The sequence below is a fragment of the Clinocottus analis genome, unplaced genomic scaffold (genome assembly GCF_023055335.1).
Source record: "Clinocottus analis isolate CAN_PGR_092001 unplaced genomic scaffold, fCliAna1.0.p SCAF_19, whole genome shotgun sequence".
Lineage (NCBI taxonomy): Eukaryota > Metazoa > Chordata > Actinopteri > Perciformes > Cottidae > Clinocottus > Clinocottus analis.
Window position 1 is genome coordinate 1,587,203 of NW_027175920.1, and position 21,508 is coordinate 1,608,710.

Below are 21,508 nucleotides of genomic sequence, written 5' to 3' on the forward strand. Positions count from 1 at the left end.
TCTAAATAAAACCCAAGCGATATATAAAACTAAAAATAGAAATTACAATACAAGATAAATTAGAGGAAATACAAAGTAAAATGACAGCGGTTCTTCTTTTTCTTCTTCTTCTTCTTCTTCTTCTTCTTCTTCTTCTTCTTCTTCTTCTTCTTCTTCTTCTTCTTCGTCAAAGAGCATTCATCCACGATAGCGTGCCTTTATTTTGAAAGCCAACAGTATAGCTTCCGGTATTGCCCTACGTGTAAATTGCCCTTTCTCTCTCTCTCTCTCTCTCTCTCTCTCTCTCTCTCTCTCTCTCTCCCTCTCTCTCTCTCTCTCTCTCTCTCTCTCTCTCTCTCTCTAGTTTAGATGTCAGATCTTTCATATTTTACGTTTATATTTTTGGTTTTCGTGTGTAGAGTTTGGAAAAAGACGACTATAGTTTCAGAAATGTTGTTTTAGCAACTGCAACAACCTGTATGAACACACACACACACACACACACACACACACACACACACACACACACACACACACACACACACACACACACATATCCAATGGTTGTGTGGGCATTGCAGCCTCGAGTATAATGGAGTGATGATTCCCAGCTTGTCTCAGAACAACCAGTTCTTTGCTCTGCGTTCTAAATATGTAGAAAGAGGTCATACCTGACTCACCTCAACCCTCTCAGGCAAACCTTTCCTGCTCCAGAGCAGTAAAACAAGGCTAAACATAGTCCCGCCGAGAGCTTTTAATCTGCGGCGAATGTCACCATGCGTTGTCGTCCCACATGGGCCAGAAAATGAGATAAGAGGCGTATACGAATAATTATCAAAATTCCCTGTTTGCTCGGCATTTTTAGAGTTGGACTCTGGCCCGCCGGTCCCACACACCTGCTATAATTAACCACTTAAACCCAAATTATGCACACAATGACAACGCTAAGTTGCTGATGTTCATCGAGTACTTACAATGTCCACCATGAAGTGTGCTATCGTGCTAAATATTGCTCGTTGTAATTAGTTTTGTAGGTGTTCGTGATGACCCAAGTTATGACTGTTCATCCTTTGAGGAGCATGAATGTGTGGGCACATTCATGCTATTATATGGCGAAAAAAGGGCAATATAGTGAAACAAAGGACACAAACAGAAAAAAACAAGTAATTTAAACATAGAAAATTAGGGCTATTGTAAATAAAATGCTTTATTAATGCAAAAATGCGTCAATCTATGGCGATTCAGCAAACAAAAACACCCTGCATGCTTCTTTCTGCACATTGTGTGTGTGTGCAGCACATTTCCTAAGTTTTCCCTAAATTGGAAATTGGATTTCCTGAACTGGGCGTCCTTTGTGAAGCTGGTGGAGCTCCAGCAATCAGGCCTGAAGGGGAGCGGAGAGGGGAAATTGTCCGGCACTTATCCGGCCACTAGAGAATACGAGAAGAGTTGTTAGAGTAATTGATAATTGTGTGTGTGGGTTTGAATGTAGCGTGTCCATTAATAATGACTCCCAAAACCCCGGAGTCGGCTCTTCGCCCGAGACATCGTGTTCCCGCCGCTCTCTCTCTCGCCCGAAGGCCCCCGAGATGCCTATCGTTGCTCAAAGCAGCCGGCGTATCTGTGCAATTTATGCGGCATTGGCCCGTAATGACCTCTCCCTCCTGCGTCCGCCGTGAGCTCATTTTATCCACAAACATGCCGGGATGCGGATAATTGGTGAAAACGTAGTCGGTCAGTGCAACTCGCTCTGTTCGAGAGTCCATTTCCTGAATGTGACACTGCAGAACGTCCCATTAGCATGATGCATTAGCCACATGCAGTGGAAGCCAGGGAAAATACATTTTTGAAGGTTTTCTCATGGTGCACTTTGATGAGAAGCATGTACTTAGTAGATATTCCCATCAGAGCACTTTGCAGTTGATTTACGTGATGTGCAGTTTGCTTGTCTTTATGCATGGGTCTCTCCTTTCCTTGAGTTATTCTGCAGTCTTTTCTCGACATTTTTTTAATGTTTACAGTTAGAAAAAGATTTTAAAAATTATAAAAATCATGCAAGTAGGCACTCACATCAAGAATCCCCAGCAAGGAAACCAGATATAATCTAAATAAAAGCCATGCAGAACGAGGAGGGAAAGTTCTTAAAGGGACAGTTCACCCCAAAAATCCAAAATGGAGATGTCTGCTGTTTCTCAAATAGAAATGGAGCTATGATTGACAGGTGGTCCCGTATGAAACGTCTCACAATCTCACTATTTCTTGGCACTTTGAGATCTGTCCCTTTATAACTAAAGCATGTAGTGAGTGTAAATTAAGGGAACGAGGGGAATGAGCTGAGGACCAATCAAAACGCTGCATCATGCCTCTGTGGTCTCTGACCCGCCTCCAAGCTCAGTGACTCAGCAGTTAATGAAAAGGTTGCAACAGATTATTACCACAAGCATCTCATCAAAAACAGATGATTTAATGAGGTGGAGTGAAACAACGCACAATGTATTACAGTTACACCCCCTTGCACATCTTTTCTCTAGTAATATACACTTTAAAAACATATTTCTATCACTGTTATTTGTTATTTTAATCATATTTTCTAAGACATGAGTTACTTCTTTGGATATTTTGAGCAATAGGAGCGATGATCTACTTGAAATTATCCCGAGTGTGTGGAAGAAAGAGTCCAGAAAAAATGTCTGTTGGATGATTCAATGATAACTTTGATTAACGGCAGCTATTAAGCAACAGCTGCAGAGTCCATATTGTCTCATTAAAGAGTTTGTCCCTCATCTGAGCAGACCATATGGCGTTTAAACTCCTGCTCATCAAGAACAAGTCGATTATGATTCATATTTCCATATGTGCTGTAATAACAAAAGCGGTTTGCTTGGACACGTGTCCCTTGTTGTCTCCACTAAGAGGCAGATGTGAGTGAGTAAAGTATTTCCTGCTTCACATTCACAGCCAGGACACGTCACTGGATATGAATATTAACATTTTTGGCTCGGCTCCATATCGGCTCTGTTTATTTTTCTGCAGGAATTCAGCTCCTTTTGTGGCGATCGTCCGGCGCCGCGAGGCGCCAAAGACTCCGTCGACCATCTAATCTGGTGGAATTGTTTTAGTCGTTTTTTATATCGAATAGCGCTTCCCAGGACAACTCAAACGTTGTCCTTTTTGCAACCGAGGAGCTTTAATTGATGAAACGAACGACGGAAAGCGGCCTCGAAATGATCCGAACCGGCGTCGGGTGGCATGTGCTCGGCTCTGTCTTCTGCGCGCCTCGATGCGCCGACAGATAATCGGCTTAGCTGACCACGCTCACGCCGATGGAGCTTTAATTAACTGCTGCGCCGGGCGACCACTGGCTCTGGTTTTCTACGCAGACGGCCAGTGTGTGTGTGTGTGTGTGTGTGTGTGTGTGTGTGCACACAGTCTGAGGAGATTAGGCAGAGAGGGGAGGGGAAGGGGCTCCTTTGAAGGCGGCCATGCGGGCGGCTAATTTGAGAGTGAATGGGCATTTTCTTTTTTTTGGCGAGGCTGTGGAAGTTTGCCCGGCCGGCCTGGGACGAAGCTGTCTCCGCCTCACTTTTCTCCGTCTTTCAGGAGTGAATTAAAAGAAAGTCTGGTGTGTGGTGCTGGAGCCCTGCCAGGGGGCCTCCACTTGTCCCTCACCCCTGCCACATATAACGTCAATTATGACGAGGAGTGAGGCCTTTAACTCATTAAAAACAAAGATGGCCGCCCCCTCAGAGCCCCCGTTAACAGATTCCTCCACTATTCCCTCCACCTCAGTCTCCACCTTCCTGAACCACAACCTCATCACTCCGTCATGAGGGGGGCACCTACCTACTGCCCATTTTGACCTCAAGCGGGCCAGACCAGTAAAATCACCAATAACACAAACACAACGACAATATTTCTCAATGTTTAAATCATCGATGAAGGTTTTTTGGATGATAAACCCTATTTTAAGGTCTTCCTACAGTAAACTAGAAACATAAAGACCAAAAATTCAGACTGGGCTCTCTCTCCTCTGCAGATTCCCTCACTTTGTGACGCCACTTTCATGACGTTTTTAACGACTTGCAACACAATCCCCCGCTGTAAAAATCACAGTGAAATGTCCATCATGTCATCCTCTATTCGCAGCTTTACTTTCTCCGGATCCGGCCCTGGTGTCGTGGCAGAGAGTGACCAGGAGAGTAAACAACATCTGCAAGGTTGCAGCTACAGGAGTTGCATCAAAGGTCAACGCATGCTGGCTCACCTTTTTTTAGATGATTGAACTTTACCGGCCAGCTACTGAGAGGTGAAGCGCTGCAGGTGTTCCCACAGGTGTCCGGCTCACATCGAGAACATTCAGCTGCACTTTTGTGTCACTCGCAAAAGGTCTCGACAGTTCAAAGCCACTAAAATGCCCTGTGAGTCACACATGTATGAAGTTGACACACTTAGTTCAAGAGCGGACATTTAAAGGCGTAGTGTGTAGTGGGATCTATCGGCAGAAGTGGACTATGATGTAATAACCGTGTTTTCTTTCGTGTGTAATCACCTAAAAAAATAAGAATCGTTGTGTTTTTTGTTCCGTTTATATCTTCACACGGGGCCTCTTCACAGAGCCGTGTTCCTACAGGAGCCCAGAGGGGACAAACCCAAACACTGGCTCGAGATGGGACCGTTCACGTTCTCCGATGTGACGCTGATGTGTTTGTAATGTTTTTTTTTTTTTTAGACAACAGTAGCTCTACGGCACAGAGGGACAAGAAGAAGAAGAAAAAAATCGACTCTGGCTTCACAGTTTTGGTCTTTTCACAAGATTTGTTGGTAATAATAAAAATGGAGCACGAAAAATGTGCTGAAAACACAAGCTTCCTCCTGGTCTGGGAGCACAGAGGGGAGTGTGAGTGTGTGTGTGTGTGTGTGTGTGTGTGTGTGTGTGTGTGTGTGTGTGTGTGTGTGGTTATTAATACACACAGGCGGGCGTACTGTTGGGCAATGTGGGTCGAACGTGCAGAGTGCACGTGAGGAAGCGAGGCAGAGCAGCCCCCCTCCCCTTTATGTCCAAACATGAAGGGGATGGGATGTGTGTGTGTGTGGGAGGGGGGTGGGAGAGGGGGGGGGCATCTTCAATCAGCTCTGAGCCGGAAACGTCCTGCGGTCTGTCTGCAGGCGGCGTGGGACATCGGCGAGCTCTGGCTCCAAAATACCCAGAGAAAGAAACATGCACTTTGTGTATATTGTGCGTTTTCAGGCTGATTCATCAGTGGGATCGTTGTATCAGACGCAACCGCCGCCCTAATGGGCCCGATAGAAAATGTGATGGGTCCCAGATTCCCACTTTGAAGGAGAAGGAAAGTCACTGAGCTTCAGAGGAAGAAACCCTGAAGTGACAGACACGGTGAACCTGCTCTACATACTCAATGTTCTCCCAGCATGTTCTGTCATAATTTCTATTTTAATGTCAGTCTGGGTCAAGTAATGTTCTCACTCGCCGGGGTTTATTTTCCACCAGTATAGTGATTTGGGAACGTGTGTGTCCACGTGTGTGTGTGAGTGTGAGTGTGTCACATGATCAAAGGTTCACATTGCTATTTACTAAAGATGAGGATATTTGTTGGTTCTATAAAAGCAGAAAGTCTTTAAAAAGAATAAATCTGCCTCAAACTTATAGTTTGATATTTTGTAAAATATATTTATTTGCTTTTGTTGTTGAGAGTTAGACAGAAAAGATTAATTTCCCTCTCATAGTTGTACTCTGAATAAGAAGACAGTTGACTGTTAGCATAGCTTAGCGTAAAGACTGGAAGCAGGGGGAAACAGCTAGCATGGTTTCAGGACAGGAAGTCACCGCATCCGTCCCACAAAACCTTCATCTGTTTTGTTTCTACACTTTTTTTGGGAAACAAATCAAACAAATAAGATATTACGTGTTAATTAGCAAGCTTTAGCGGTGCTGGCAGGCTAACTGTTTCCCACCGTTTCCAGTCTTCATGCTAAGCTAAGCTAAGCTAAGCTGCTGGCTGTAGCTTCACATCTCTCCGTGCAAACTCTCGGCAGTAAACCATTTAAGCGCATTTCCCAAATGTCAAACTTTTACATTTATTAAAAACCAAAGACCCTTTTTTTCTCCAACTCCCCTCCAAACGCTTCCAAATACCAAATACCCTGAAACACGATCCCGTCTCGAAGGTTGAGTAAAGTCCCTTCGCGGAGCCAAAGCTGGCAGGCAGATTAACTCTAATTGAAGGTCCTGAAATTACCTCCAGACTCGGTCAAACAGTCGGTGTAATGAAGGGCGGCTAATGGCCGCAGAGCTACGCATGCATGTCGTGTATCCATGCGTCGCATCATCAGCAGGGCCGGCAGCAGCCGGAGCCCGACCGTCACAAAGTCTGAGGGCTTTTTTTTCCTTGCGCGTGGAAGTAGATTTAGTTCTAATACTCTGATCTGATCGCGCGCTGTTTCCAGAGGATTTTTAGGTCAGATTGTCCACAAAGAGACGGAGGTTTTATCTGCATCCTCTAACGTTTCGTAGCGCTTTTGATTGAAATTCTTTCAGTCTCTGCACAATTTGTCCCCCCCCACCCCTTCATGATTAAGAGTAACTCAAGTTGTTGAAAGCTCTCCAGATGGCAGCTATTTGAATGGACGAGTAAAGCTCAAAAGACAAAAGACAACAATCTGACGTCCTCGGCGGTTTCGGTATTTGCTTTGGCGGAAAAGAAACAACTTGAGCGGTTATCTTTTGAAGCTTCCTTGGACGAAGCTCGGTGGAGCTCCAGAGTACGGATGTATTCGGGGCCTGTTCTGTGCATGCAGATGCATCTCATTCACTCCAGTTTTTGTGTGTTTTTCCCCTCTTTCGAGGAGCTGGCAGGCGACAGAGCCGCCATCATCTGGGCGCAGCGATGCCTCGAAACACAAAGGGCCCCATTCAGAGTCCTCGGCAGCCGTCTCCCCCCCACACACACACACACACACACACACAGTCAAGAGGACACCCGGACCCATCCAGCACCAGCACTCACAGCCTGGAGTCATTAGGGAAAGCAGTGTGTACTTGCACAGCGAGGAAAAAACATTCAGCTGCAAAAAGGGAGAGAAGAGGAGGACTGAGAGGAAAAGGGTGGAAGAGAAACCCGTCGATCGCACACGTCTGTCTCCCGCCCTCGTTCATACAAACATACGACGATATCCACGGCTATTTGAGGAGCTCAGGGGTCCGCGTGGCATGTGGGGGGTCAGTCCGGTGCCAGGAGCCTCCAGCTGAGAGATGCTGACGAGCCGGCAGAGATGTCGGAGGCAGACAGACGGAGAGGTCCTTCAGTCCCTGTGAGAACTCTCCACTGGGCCCAATAATGGAAGAACTGTATTAAAGGAGAGCGACACCATTTTTATAAATAGTCTGCTCACAACGTATCCTCATACAACAGTTTGTATGGCAGCTTGAGAAAAGTTACTCCTCATATGAGACCAGACTGAGTGTGTCAAAACTGTTTATGTGGCTGCGATCGCCTTAAGTGATGTCACTTGAGTCAAAGTCAGGTTTGTGACTGCACATTTTGGGGTCTCTCGTCATCCATCGTAGCTTGAGGCGACCCAACTGTTGGCGGTTAAGTTGCATTGTGGGTAATGTATGCGACAGGATAGATTGCGTGGACTACGGTTCTGATGCATCAACTTTAATACTTTTTTTTTTACCTGTCCGTCAACAGTCTGTGTGTGTGTGTGTGTGTGTGTGTGTGTGTGTGTGTGTGTGTGTGTCGGTGACGACGAGTTTGAGAGTCCAAAATGAAATTTCCAAAAGTGCAAAGTTCCCTAATTTCCCGACTAAGGGTGAGGCTAAATCTGCGCATGCCAAAGGTTGTAAATCACAAAATGCCCTGATAACAAACACACCGGGAACTTCCATATTCCCCACACTAAACCTGCTCCCTTTCGGTCATAAATCCGATTTTTCATTTGGCTCTGCAGTAAACTTTGCGATGAAATACGACTCTTATGAGCGCCAACACATCCTGCAGAGGATCCCAGAGCAGCACAACGCTGCGTCTCTTTGTTCCAGAGAGCGACCGAGTCTCCACTAACCGCACGCCGAGGCCTGAAATATTCATGTGGAGATGTTTGGAAACACATTTGCTTTTATTAAAAGTCTAGTCTAAATAATAGATTGTTTAATGTGACACTGGAGATGGCTCAGTGCATGAAAATCTATAGAAACACAAAGTAAAATCTGATACCGCGTATTGATCATTAATCATGTTAGAAAAGGAAAAACATCTCTAATGTAGTTATATATGTTTTAGATTTATGCAAAAGCAATCACACAAGATAACTAGTATTTGATGAGCATGATCATGCATTTTTAAGCTTGCTATTATCCCTTAAACAAACAGGTAACACTAAATAAAATACAGGCAGCTGCAGCCAGTAAATAAGGAAGTGATGTCAATCGATCATGTATATACAGCACACGCTGCCCCCTGGTGAATAAAGAAGAAAACACAGGCAAAAAGCTGCATGACAAGCATTTTATTTATTTAAAAAAAAGCTTATTTGATAAATGATCTTTGTAGAAAAAGTCAGTAGAGAGCTCACTACGGTCATGTGGCCTTGTGAACAGCAGCGCTGGGGGGGGTCACAGTATTTTTTTGGGGGGGTAAAATGAACGCATTTATCAGTATTTCATTAACACTTAGCACAGTAACAATATACAGAAGTACCTGCGTATAAAAGTACTAACACTTGAACCATCAGTCACATTCTGGTAGAAACATACACACCTCGTTCATGATGAAATAAACCTTCTGCCATCTCAAATCGCTCTGATTACTTTACACAAAACTGCCTAACATGTAGATATCGACCCACATGATCCGCCCTGCCCTTTAATTACACTACATTATTCTTATTATAGTTAATAAGCTATGATAGTTTCTTCTCCAAGCTTTCGTTTTCTTTCATAACATTTCGTTGGGTCTTTGCGGTTTTGGCCGCTTTCTCCTTCTTGACTTCTTCCTTCTTCGCCAGCACCTCGGCCTCCCCGCCTTCCGGCTTGCCGGCGAACTTCCTCAGCTTGTGCTTTCCTTTGATGGGCGTGGCGAACGTGAGCGAAGACTTGGCGAAGTCCAGGGGGAAGATGCCCACGTCGCCGTCGAAGCGGTTCTTGGTGACCTGCAGGGAGCGGCGGCCGGGACACGTCACCAGCTTCTTCTCCTGCAGGATGAGGACGTTGTCGGCTTCCTGGCTGGCCTGGGAGGAGGACGAAGGGGCGAGATGTCTTTTAGTTACGTCGAGTGACGGCGGTGTTGTCAATTAATGCGTTAACTTAGGAGGTAAAGTCGACACTGATGATGTTATGCGAGCCGCCAAAAGAGTATCACGAGAACTCACGGCTCACAAAAACAGCATGACTCAAGAGCAATGGAATAAAATGGAGGAATAAAACATTAATAAGCTAAAAAGGATAAATATGCGACAATATTTTATGCATGAATATGTGAATTATATATTTTGAGTGCCCATGTTGGGTCCGGCTATTTGCGGCAGTCCATTTGATTTTCTAAGGATTAAAATAAAATCGTTTTAAAATTTTATTCTGGGAAAAACTAATTGAATTATCAATGTTATGTGCCATGCCTTCATACTATGCAACATAGTTTTGAATTTTAAGCTTTGTTTTAAGCATAATTGGATACATAAACACAAATTGTACATTTTCATTTGCTCAAATTCTTTGTTTTCCATGCTCTCTTTGTCACATTAAGCGTGTTAAATCTTAAATACAATAGTTTAAAAGAACATTTCTGTTCATGAACTACACAGTTCCCACTAAAACATGGTCAAATCAAAGTGTAAACTGCCCAATTTTGCCCAATTTTTGCTGCCGGGTTTATTTTAAAAAGAGAAAAGGTGAGTCGTCACCTTCGCTGAACCAAAGATGGAGGCGGTCTGCAGATCTCGGTCGTCCTCCTCCTTCCTCGGGTGGATGATCAGCGTGACGTGGCAGCAGCTGTTGGTGGCGAACTTCCTGAACGCTGCGATAATGTGGTCCTGGACGGCAAACCTGGACATAAAAACTCATTTTTAAAAAGGTATTCTGCTTGAAGAAACTGAGTTTCTCTTCCCACTCGTGGCGACGCAGCGGACTCACTTGTCGACGGCGAGGTTTTCCTGCCCCATCATGAACTGCAGGTTGTCGATGACGACATGGTTGATGTCATAAAGGTAGACGGCGTGTAGCATCGTGTCCAGCACCGCCCTTTAGAAAAGAGCAAAAAATACACATATCATGTAATAATCTGTTGGTTTAAAAGATGTGTCACGCTGCAGGTGAGTAACTATTAAAGGGCCAGTTCAACAAGTTTCTATGCTTTCCATCGGCCACAGTTATTGTCAAGTATTTCAGACGAGTTCTTTGGTTTCAGGACTTTAACTAGTGATTACTTTCATTATCAAATAATCTACAGATTATTTTATTTGAAGTTCAATGTGTTCAGATATGTTTTTGATTTTTTTCTCATAATTATGACGTTTTATCTCATAAAAATTACTTTTTACCTCATAATTATAACTTCATTATCTCATAATTATGACTTTATTATCTTATAACTATGACTTCTTTTTTTGTGGCGGAAATGGGCTTCATCATTTTTTTTGATGTTATGTATATATATATATATATATATATATATATATATATATATATATATATATATATATATGTATGTATATATATGTATGTATATATATATATATATATACACACACACACACATTTATATATATATATATACACACATATATATATATATATTTTTTAAATGGCTTGAATCAATTAATAGACAACAGTTAAGGTTCAGTTGATCAATTAGTAGGGCTGTACCGAACGTCATCGATTTTAAATTCAAAGCTCTTATAAAAGGTCATATTTCATGAAGTCGCCACCTCAAACAAATATATATTATATTACATATAATATTGTATATTAGCCATCTCGTCATTGTAGCTCCCATTTGCTTAAATTCGATACAACATCAAAGATGATTATCGTGTTATTAATATAAATACTAATAAATACACAGACTCTGGTAAGACTTACTTGATGTTCTGCTGCCCGTGGAAAGTCATGAAGTAGAGCGGCAGCTCCTCAAACTTGTCGGCCCAGAAGTCGTACTGCTCCAGGTTGTCCTCCAGCCGCTGCATGGCGAACTGCGTCAGCATGATCTTGGCCAGACGCACGTTGTTGATCTCGAAGCTGCCCCACAGCGTGTTGACGCCCTGCATGCACAGGTCCAGGGCGACCTCGCTGATGAAGGTGGTCTTCCCGCTGCCAGTAGGACCTGAGACGCAGAGAGACGTGCATGTTCAGATACACGAGACTGTGTTGGATTATAAACTGTACCAAGTCGATAAGCGATAATAAGAGTGTGTTTACGGCTCATATTCAAACTGGACATGTCCAAAAGATGCAGTCCACAGACTCAAATATATTATTTTTCCAAATAAACTTTGATCCGCTGTGTTGTGAGGCCTCTTCTTTCCAATCTGAGGTCCATATATACACAAAAAAGCCCAAGACCAATATTTAAAACACAAAATTATTGATAATAACAAATTGTAGCTTTAAAAAAAAGGTGTATTGATGTTTTTTGGTCACTTGGAAACAAGCTCAAACCACCGACACCGACATTTATCCGCTAATTAGGAGATTTTAATGAATTATTAGGTCAAATTCGCCTTGCGTGTATGGTGACGAACACAGGTAGTGTTGTGGAGATTTTCACTGCAACCTGCCGTGGAGTTTGTAGGCCAGAAAGAAAACCAAAACAACCAGCTGAAAGAGGCTAAAACGCTCTTTAGAACTGAAGGGAAATGCAGAGTTGAAAGATCCGGAGATCTATTTTAATTGCTGACGTCATGCTTCCTACCTGTGAAAACCGTCAGCTCCCCCTTGCGATGTCCCTTCAGGATCCTGTTGAGCTCCTGAAACCTGGCCCACTTCACTCCGGCCACCTGCTCCTTGTTCACCAGCTCCCCGTACACGTCCTCTCGGAGCTGCTTGAAGGACACGATGGACTTGTGCGCCGCCGGGATGGAGGACTTGAGGATTTGGTCGAAGCTCCTCCCCCGGGCCAGCGTCTCGGCGGGGCGCAGCCGGAACTCCCCGGGCCGCACCAGCGAGCAGCGCCTGAGTCCCAGCTTGCGCGAGAAGATCTTCGACGCCTCCCAGGAGCGAATGTCGTCGCCCAGCCACAGTGTCACCTGCTTGAACTGCTCAAGGTACGGCAGCAGGATCGGCGGGAGGCAGCTGACCCCGCGAGGGAGCGCCACGCTGGGGAGGCCCGTGGCGTGGCTCACGGCCAGTGTGTCCAGCTCGTGTCCGGTCAGCACCACCTCCGTGTCCATGCGGCCCACCAGCGGGAGGCCGAATAGGTTGTAGTACGAATTCGACTTTGGGATGGTGGCTTCGTTGTAAATGACTTTGTCGGCGTCTGTGATTTGGGCGGAGAGAAGCTTCACCCCCTTCAGGGAGCAGTCGGGTCCACCAAACCAGGGGAAAACCAGGCTCTTGGTAGGTTTGAAGAGCCTCACGCCAAACTTCTTCAGTGTTGCATCGGAGATCTTTGTGATCTGAAAAAAAAAACATTTGTAAATCTTCCTGTGAGAAAAAAGAGTCATTTATTAAACTTTTATACCCCGTCCACGACAGAAAATCTGTTTTATTCTGATCAGACTGTTGCAAAATGTAGTTTAAAAGTTCTTTATACAGGTTTTATAACAACAAGGTCGTACGTTTTACTAAATTATCACTATTATCAATATTGAAAGTCCATGGATTTACAACAATTACAGGTGGAAACTCTTCAATAACATTGAGAAAAGCTCCAATAAATATGAATTCAAATGATATAAATGTTTGTTTGCCTCTTCCACCTTTATGCTCTTCATATAACTCATTCGTGGGTAACTATTAGAATACTATGTAGGCCTTTATATTGATTTTGAAACGATTGCGATGTGTTCTTTGACGGTCCTTTGTTTATTCTGACGTATAAAGACAAAAACGTAATATGTTAGAGTGAAAAACACACGTGCAGTCACTAGTTGACGCTCAACATTACCTGAAACATGGCTTTAATCAGCTCGGTCTCGTGCTCTGGTAGGTCTGAGAAGAGCGCGGAGCTGGACCAGATCCTCTGCACCTCCCTCAGCTCCCTCTCGCGGTCCTCCTGCTCCTCCAGACTCTCCGAGTAACCCAGCAGCACTTTAGGGCTGAGGCACTCCTGCATCTCCTTCTTCATCACCTCCAAGCAGTCCTGGAGGTCCTCCCAGCTCCCTTCCACCAGCGTGTCTTTACACAGAAAGCGCCCGGTGGTTTTGTCGACGAACAGGGAGAAACTGTCCTTCCTGGCGGACGGCTCGACAAAGATGCTCGGGGTGTGGAGGCAGCTGTAGCCATCGTGGAAGAGAATGTCCTTAGAGCGCAGATAGTGTTTGATGTCTGTGACTGTGATGGCGCTCACAGGAAACTCCATAGAAGACTTTGCATCTTTTTTAAATGCCCTGGTCCCACTGTGTTCCAGGAAGTAGCCTTCACGTCGAAGCTCTAAACCACATGTGGGCCTGCGAAGGGGCCTCTGAGTGAGAGGTCTTGCACAGAAGGATGGGAAGTGTCTTTGGTGAAGAAACCTCGGGGCTGCCACCTGCGAGAGACAGGTGGTGCCCCTCGGCAGCAAGCTTCTCCACATTAGTTATCTGGATAGTTCATTGAACCTGCGACAGACGCGACCAGAGCAAGAACACATTAAGTATCACACAGCAAAGCTACAAAGGTAGCTAGATAAGTTTTGGATGACCTATGCTAGTTTTAATTCAAAGACAGGGCTGAGACTAAGGTAGAAAACCGTTATCTTGCTTATTTTGTATATAACGGACATTAACTTTCAAGTAAAATTAGCCTGAATGTGTGCGAAAGATCTGTATTACGTTTAATAAAATAACAAACACACAAAATCTACCTTAGTGGCTCTGCAGTCTGCCCTCATTCTCCTCCATGCTCCTTTAACCCGGGCTTTTTGGTGCGTCTCCAAAACAAGTCCGTGTGAAACATGTGGTGACAGATGCTGAGCTGCGTTAATATGTTTTTGCTAACATTTGGGATTTTACATTTTAAAAACATTTTAAATATGAGTATTTGAAATGTGTCTTTCATAAAAAATATAATGAAATATTTTAATTTTCGAACCAAAGAAGTTGTATTTTAAAGTCGTATTTTCTTCGACGGTCGGGTCAGTTATGTGTTGCACTCCGGAACATTTCATCGACGGACCTCAAGCATATACATGTCCGTCAACTCGTCCTCTGTGCGTGTTGCTGCTAGCCGACGTTTATTTGTGGCTCCGCGGCTTGTTTTCAGAAAAACATCATTAAAATATAGCCCTTAATTAACTTTTAAACAATGACGTCCAGAGGGACGCCGAGTCGCTTCCTGAAGAGCGTTCTCCAAAACGGCGTCGGTCGGTACGTCTGCCAGCTGAAACGAGTCTCCATCATCTTCTCTAAGAAAGGCCAGAGCTCTTTGGGAGTCAGGTAAATGTGGTCACTGTGTTAGTCGTGTATAATCAGACGTGGAATGTAACGTTAAATTAACTGCGGTCAAGTGAGCCCACATCCGCCGAGTGAGACTGAATGGCATTTCTGAATGCGCCTCTATTCAAGGTGTTACGGTACACCAGTAACCTGTGTTACGGTAGAAGCCAGAGAAGCCGAGCTCAAAAAGCTCAAATGAAATGATGATATTCATATTCAAACGGCATATCCTGAAACTTGTAAATTAAATGTGTATGGCCATGAGATTTTAGTGTACAGTTTAGGAGAAAGTTGAATTCAAATTCAGCTTCAAATTCAGCTTTAATGACATGATGTTCATAATGGTCCTTGAGATTTTACTGTACAATTTTGGAGAAAAGTGACTTCAAAGTTAGCTTCAAAAGACATATTGATATATTGATATATTCAAACTGCTATAAAAACAGATCCTTACATTTGTAAAGTAAAATTACAACGCATCATTGTTCATGCTGACCCCTGCCATGTCATGAGATTTTACTGTACAATTTTGGAGAAAAGTGACTTCAAAGTTAGCTTCAAAAGACATATTGATATTCAGAATGTCACAATTTCCAATATTCATAAATAAATAAATAATAAAAACATTTCAATGCTGCTTGAATTCGCCCTTTTTGGAACTAGAGTTGCAACGAGCAAAATATGCCGTTTTTCAGCCTCTCAAATATGGAGATTTCCTATTATGCTCTGTTTTCTATCCTCTTAAATAGTATATATTTAAGTTTTGGACAAAACCAGACATTCAAAGACCTCTTTGACTTTGGGCGGACATTTATAATTGTTTTGTGACATATTAACAAGCCAAAAAATGAAGCTGTGATAGTATTTTGTTCATCACAGCATCATTTCCTTCTTCCATTCCTCTTCAGGGAGTTCATCGAAGAGGGCGTGGTGGATTATGCCAAGTCGAACCCTGCGACTGTCGTGTACGTGTCTCCTCAGCAGTGCCGGGTACCCAAAATAGTTGCAGAATACCGTAAGTGCTCATGACTTCATTTTGATGGGATGTTCGACTCATCCTGAATTTCTTTCCTCATTATAATACCTGTTTTTACTGTTTTAGAATGATGCTTTTATTTTATTTTCAGTTCCTGATATTTCCAAAATAATAAAGACAAAGCACTGGGACAGTTTTACGAGTTAAACTTATCGCGATGAGTTTATGAACTGGGGATGATTTCCAGAGAAATATCTTCTAAAGAAATGCTGGAAAAGCAGAGATCCCTTAAAACTCAAGTAAATCTCCATTTATATGAAGTCTGGTTGCCTGTACAACACTTTCTCAATTTCCCCCAAATTACAAAGTAATGATACAATCATTTAAAGTCACACATCAGCTCTTTTTCTACATTTAAATTAATTGTAGGACCTATAAGATACAATGTTACCACATTAATACTATATATTATTTGTATATTCCCGTGCTCTCATTCAAGTTGTATTTATGGACTGTTTAGGGAATTATTATGTTATTTCACTGCGATAATTGACTCAGTATCAATACTGCCATCAGAGAAGTCCTGGTACTAAAACTAAATAAAAAAATATTTAATTTTTCCATTATTGTTGATATGATCAAAATCTAATCAGACTTCTGAAGCAAATTGTTCTCATGAAAACATACTCTGGATATGCTGAAATATAAAAAATCTGGTCAGGTTCAGGATTATGATAATAATCTTTCTGGTAAAGTGTCTGACAAATCTAATCCCTGTGGTTTTTCTATCAATAAAATACAAAACAAGAGAAGCTAACTCTCTGCAGTGAAGTGATATATCACTGTTTTGTTTCACTGCTACTACTCCCAGATCCTGCAGGGGGCAGCATAGCACAGTTTTTTTTTAAGAGACCTCTATTCCAGTAGAAGTGCCAACGATCTTGTTGACAGTTACATTTCCCACTCGGCAGGTTTTTCTGTAAAAAAAAAAAGAAGTGTGACTCTTGTTTTTTTAATATTTAATCCCTTCTTGTGTTTACCTTCCTGCAGTAAACGGCACCGTGAGGGAAGAACTCGTCACGAGCAAAACGTCCCCGCAGATTTCGGAGCTTTTGGCCAAGCTGACCAATCAGTCCGGCCTGGACATCATCCGCATCCGCAAGCCCATCCACACAGACAGCCCCAGCATCCAGGGCCAGTGGCACCCGTTCACCAACCGGCCCCCGTGCATCGGCCCCATCAGACCACCGGACGCTGAATGAGGAGTTTTGAAGCTAAAATTGGGCGTTCTTTCTATTGGTGGTGGCATACGAAGCCTCTGTCGCTGTGCAGAACAGTGCACACATCACCAGACTTTACATGAATCCACCAGAGGCTTGTCAGCTGGCATATAAAAATGTAAAAAAAGCAGATAACTGCTTCTTTTTATTCTCAAGGTTATTTGAACATTCATTGTGGTAAAGAGCAGCGCGGAGCAGATGTGACTTTGTGTAAAATAAACGAAGCAATACTGTGCAAATGCTGGCGCTTGTGTTGTAAATGTAGACTTCTGTAGTTCGAGTAAACGTGATTGCGGCTTTAGCGGCGTTTTAAAATTCTTAACAGACAAGACGCGTGAGATGTACACCTTTAATTTTATTTGTATGACACAAGGGAATGTACATGTTTTTTTTACAGTTCAATACTGAAAAGGTTCGAGGGGTTTTCCTCGCTGCTCGACTTTAAAAGGATCCAGAGCTTCAACATGACAGATGGGTTGTGTGGCAGCGAGACGGACACGTCTTAACCTTCAGCAGCCCGAAAAGATGAACAGGAAACTCTTCCAGTGGGCAATTTGATCAGATTTAACGAGGCAGATGCTGTGAAAAAACTCCTTCGCTGCTTCCTTCTCTGCAATTCTCGCCCCTGAATTCATAATTTGTCAACCTCAAAAGGCCGCTTGACCCCTTCCTTTTTCCTTTCAAAAATAACCTCTCAAAAAAAGTAGCAGTCAAGAGATGAATACAAATAAGCATCGGAGTGAATGTGCAAAAGCGCCCCCGAGGAGCAGATTGCTTGTTTCGGCAGGTTGATGGATAGTCTGCTGGCAAATGATGGCTTTTGGATGCAGGAAAATGGTCCGACCACCTTTTTTGAAAATCCATGTAGGACGAGAGCGTGAGGCGCCTGCAGAGGAGGCTGATGAGTGAGAGACAAGCGGCGGGACACGGCTGCTGATCGCATTCATCTTCTCCCCAAATATCTGCACTTGAGTTGCATTATTTATAAGGATTGCAGGTTTCCTTTCAAAACCACCCGCATTGACTTTCTTTTTCTACTTCTTGGCCAATAAGAAGTGAATGATCTGTAAACCTGCATCACACAATTTAGGTACGGATGAGCTGAAAGCGTGGAGACGACTGAAAGCCAACAACGGGCAAAAAAATAAATAAAATGACATCTGTTGTTTCATGCTCACTTCCGGCGTTTTTAATTAATTTCAGTGTCGGGGCCACTTTGCTCTCATCACACCCGCGCTGCTCCCCAATGAGATGTGGCGCAGCCAGACCCACGCGAGGACATTAAAGGCTCTAAATCAAGATGCTGTTGCTAAGTTACTGTCTTGAAAATGGTCATTTTTATCCCCCCTGTGAGCGTATGCTGTACTTCTGCTCCGACAGAGTCGTACGTGCGTGTGTGTAATGGACTCTGGCATCGTGTGTGAGCTCCCTTCCCACCGGAGGACAAAGGCCTCGCTGCTCGCCACGAGCTAAAAACAAAGCAGTGTCTTGAGAGTCGGAGGGGTTCGTGTGAGCATGTTTTTGCATGTAATTTCCTGGCTGCCCCCCTCAGGGCTGTTGACATCCCCCTCCCTGAGCCGAACATAAGTGTTTTTATCTGCACAAAAGCAAATGGAAATTTAATGAACTTGAATAAATAAGACATGAGAGACAAGATACGACAAGTCGGCAGCAACATCTTACAAGTTAAATTCTGAGAAAACCCACAAATGTTCAGTGTGTGCATCCAAAAATCCCACGGAAACGACTCGGTGGAAGAGGCGTCACTGTTTACGAGGGTACATTTACATGATTTATACAAAATAACAGTGCAAATTGTGAACTTCTTTACAGCACTTTCTTTGGCCAACGACCGATAGAGAAATAACCCACAATAAAATATTCTGTATCTTGCATATCGAGGCAGCGGCATGAACTTGCTTCGCCGTGGGGTCGAGTGCAGAAGCAAGGTGACTGTAACACTGGAAGCCACTATGTTAACTATATTAAAAGTCCATATTATAGCAGGCAGCACAGAGCCAGTAAACTATTGTAAACAGATTGTCCTCTAAGCGTGAATGAAGCAGCAGCAAAGGTCGGGAAGATCCAGAAAGAAGCTTTTCGGCACACTTTTCACACGACACACGGTTAAAACAAATGTTAAACTCGCCATAATATACAACCAAACATGAACATTTGTGTACAGCTTTGATTGAAATGAAGTGAAATCACAAAACCTTCACTTGCTGTCACCTTAAGGACACAGATTCATATTCAGGCTGCAATGAAAAACGATCCTAAAAATAATAGCGTCAGCCAGAAAAATGTGAGAGTTGCATCGCCAGCGTCTATTAACTAATGCGAGGGAATGGGATCGGTTCACAAACACACAAACTGCACGGCTCTAATTGATATGGGGGCCTTCACGGCCGATTGTAAACTCAGCAGTGTGGATGTGAGCGGACGGAGTAATGTATGTGTGGTGAGGAGGGAGGCGAGGAGAATGAAGATGAGGGGGAAAACAAGTTAAAAAAAAAAGGCCCCAAAAAATAAAATGCAACACTGAAAACTGCCAACACGTCCGTCTGTTCTCTGCATGGCTGGAGGGGACAAGCAGGTCAGCTCCAACGGGCCGGAAATATTGCAGATAAGCAACAAAAGGGGGCGATATCTTTTTATTCGGAGGAAAAACGCAGCGTAATAAGTAACAGATGACAGATATGGCGTGTTTTCGGTGCGGTATAGTTGATATAGAGCCACATGTGTGAAAGGGAGGAAGGTACATAAGCTATTTGTTTGGTAATGCCCCTTTAGTGTGCTGCAGCAATGAGTCCTGCAACCAGGAAGTGAGTCAGCATTTTTGGCACTTTCTGTTCGCTCGTCTCTCCTCGACAATATCCACGGCGTTGCGCTCAAACAATGTGCAAAGATTGAAAGCAAGTTAATCCAGGCTGAAGCCAGCGTTCGTAGCAACCTACGAAAAGCAAAGAGCTCGATGGTTGATGGTTCACCGCCGTTCACTTTCCATTGAACTCTCTCATGGCAGCATCTACACACCAACTCATCAAAGTACCTCCTGATAAGTCATGAGACAGCGCCAATAATGTCTCTGCTGGTCTCAACATATGATCTGTCTTTCTCTTTCGGCCTGATGATCAGATGACTGGGAAGAGCTCGTAAAGCGGCCATAAGGACGTCATGTGAGCCTTTGTGTATTGATAAACATACGTGTGTTAAAGATGATAGTGTCGGCTCGGCCAGCAGTCCAGGAGATGCAATTCGCCTTTCACGTTGTGTTTCTGACTCTGCTCCTTCTTCGAAGAATAAATGTACTTGTTTTAATGATTTTACTCCGAGGTGTCGAGTGAATTTTTCAAACAGTACGTAACTTTGCGTACGTAATTTTGTTGCGTAACTTTACGTAGGTAACTTGCGACGTACGGAACTTAGCGTACGAAACATGCGTACAAAACTTTGCGTACGGAACTTTGCGTACGGAACTTTGCGTACGAAACGTGCGTACGAAACTTTGCGTACGGAACTTTGCGTACGGAACTTGCGTACGGAACTTTGCGTACGGAACTTGGCGTACGGAACATTTGGCGTACGGAACTTTGCGTACGGAACTTTGCGTACGGAACTTTGCGTACGGAACTTAGCGTACGGAACTTAGCGTACGGAACTTTACGTACGGAACTTGGCGTACGGAACTTGCGAACATAACGGAACTTGCAAAGTACGGAACTCTGGCACGGAACCTGCGTAGCTGCACTTCAGTAGTTATTTTAACCCGGACGAGTCTTTTATTAAACCCAACTAAGCATCCAACGATCTGCTCCTCAAACCGTAAAAAAAATGTTGTGTTGCCTAAAACCAACTAAGTAGAGTCCTGTGAAGACGGAAGTTTATTTTGAAAGGACTTTGTAAGATATCACTGTATGAGGATAAGTTGGTCAATCAGGCGTGTGACCCGTGTGATCAGCCCCTTGATCCATCTGAATCGTACTTTCAGCCTTCCAGCCTGTCGTCTGCATACAAAGCGCCTTTTCTGGAACAAAGTGGCTCACAGGCTGACAAAGAGGTCGTCGGTGAAACCTAAACCTGCTGCCCGCTCGCATCATCATCCGTTTCCTCGCATGGGGGCGCTCAGGGTCAAATGTTTTCTGTCTGCTTCTCCCCGCGGAGACGACGGCGCTCCGTGCAAACAGACAAGAGGCCCCCCGAGCGTCCTTCTCCTCTCCCCGCGGAGGCGACACAAAAGCACTCGCCTTGAACCGTCGGCGGCGCTCTGACGGCCGCTCGTGAGTCACAGCCGAGGGCCGCCGCGAGGGCTGATTCAACACTTTGCGAGAGAGACAGATCTTTATTCGCCGCTGACATGTTTACAAAACTGCTCCAAGATTCATTTCCAGTCCCTCGCTAAGTTATGCATGTGCTATTTAATCACAGCGGTGTTCACCTTGTCGAGGAAAATACTGTCGGCGCTGCGGTTTCGTGTTGTTTTGGCATTGCTCTGATGTCAGGTAAACACACAGGGGGGCACGTGTGAAGGTTTCTCTCCTCTGACTCAACAACTCGCTTTTTTTTTTTTCATCCCCCAGCAGAGGAAAAAACATTTTGTCTCTTTGTGACGTCCTTTTCAAAAATAGGACCTCAGTCGGTGAACAACTGTCAGGATGTCTCAGGAGCGATGTTCAAGGCGTCG

At 44.0% G+C, this 21,508-nt stretch overlaps 2 protein-coding genes across 2 annotated transcripts; one reads left to right on the forward strand and one right to left on the reverse strand.

The window, feature by feature from the left end:
- Positions 1-8,555: 8,555 nt before the first annotated feature.
- Positions 8,556-14,045, reverse strand: twnk (twinkle mtDNA helicase). The gene is made up of 7 exons (XM_068583447.1): positions 13,998-14,045; positions 13,101-13,752; positions 11,907-12,609; positions 11,078-11,318; positions 10,130-10,237; positions 9,901-10,042; positions 8,556-9,228 (listed from the first exon to the last, which is right to left on the reverse strand). Exons 2-7 carry the CDS (start codon positions 13,725-13,727, stop codon positions 8,902-8,904), a joined length of 2,148 nt encoding a protein of 715 aa, XP_068439548.1. The 5' UTR covers positions 13,728-13,752; positions 13,998-14,045; the 3' UTR covers positions 8,556-8,901.
- A 264-nt stretch (positions 14,046-14,309) lies between these two features.
- mrpl43 (mitochondrial ribosomal protein L43) lies at positions 14,310-17,726 on the forward strand. Its single transcript, XM_068583307.1, has 3 exons — positions 14,310-14,568; positions 15,477-15,583; positions 16,595-17,726. Exons 1-3 carry the CDS (start codon positions 14,438-14,440, stop codon positions 16,804-16,806), a joined length of 450 nt encoding a protein of 149 aa, XP_068439408.1. The 5' UTR covers positions 14,310-14,437; the 3' UTR covers positions 16,807-17,726.
- The last annotated feature ends 3,782 nt before the right edge of the window (positions 17,727-21,508 follow it).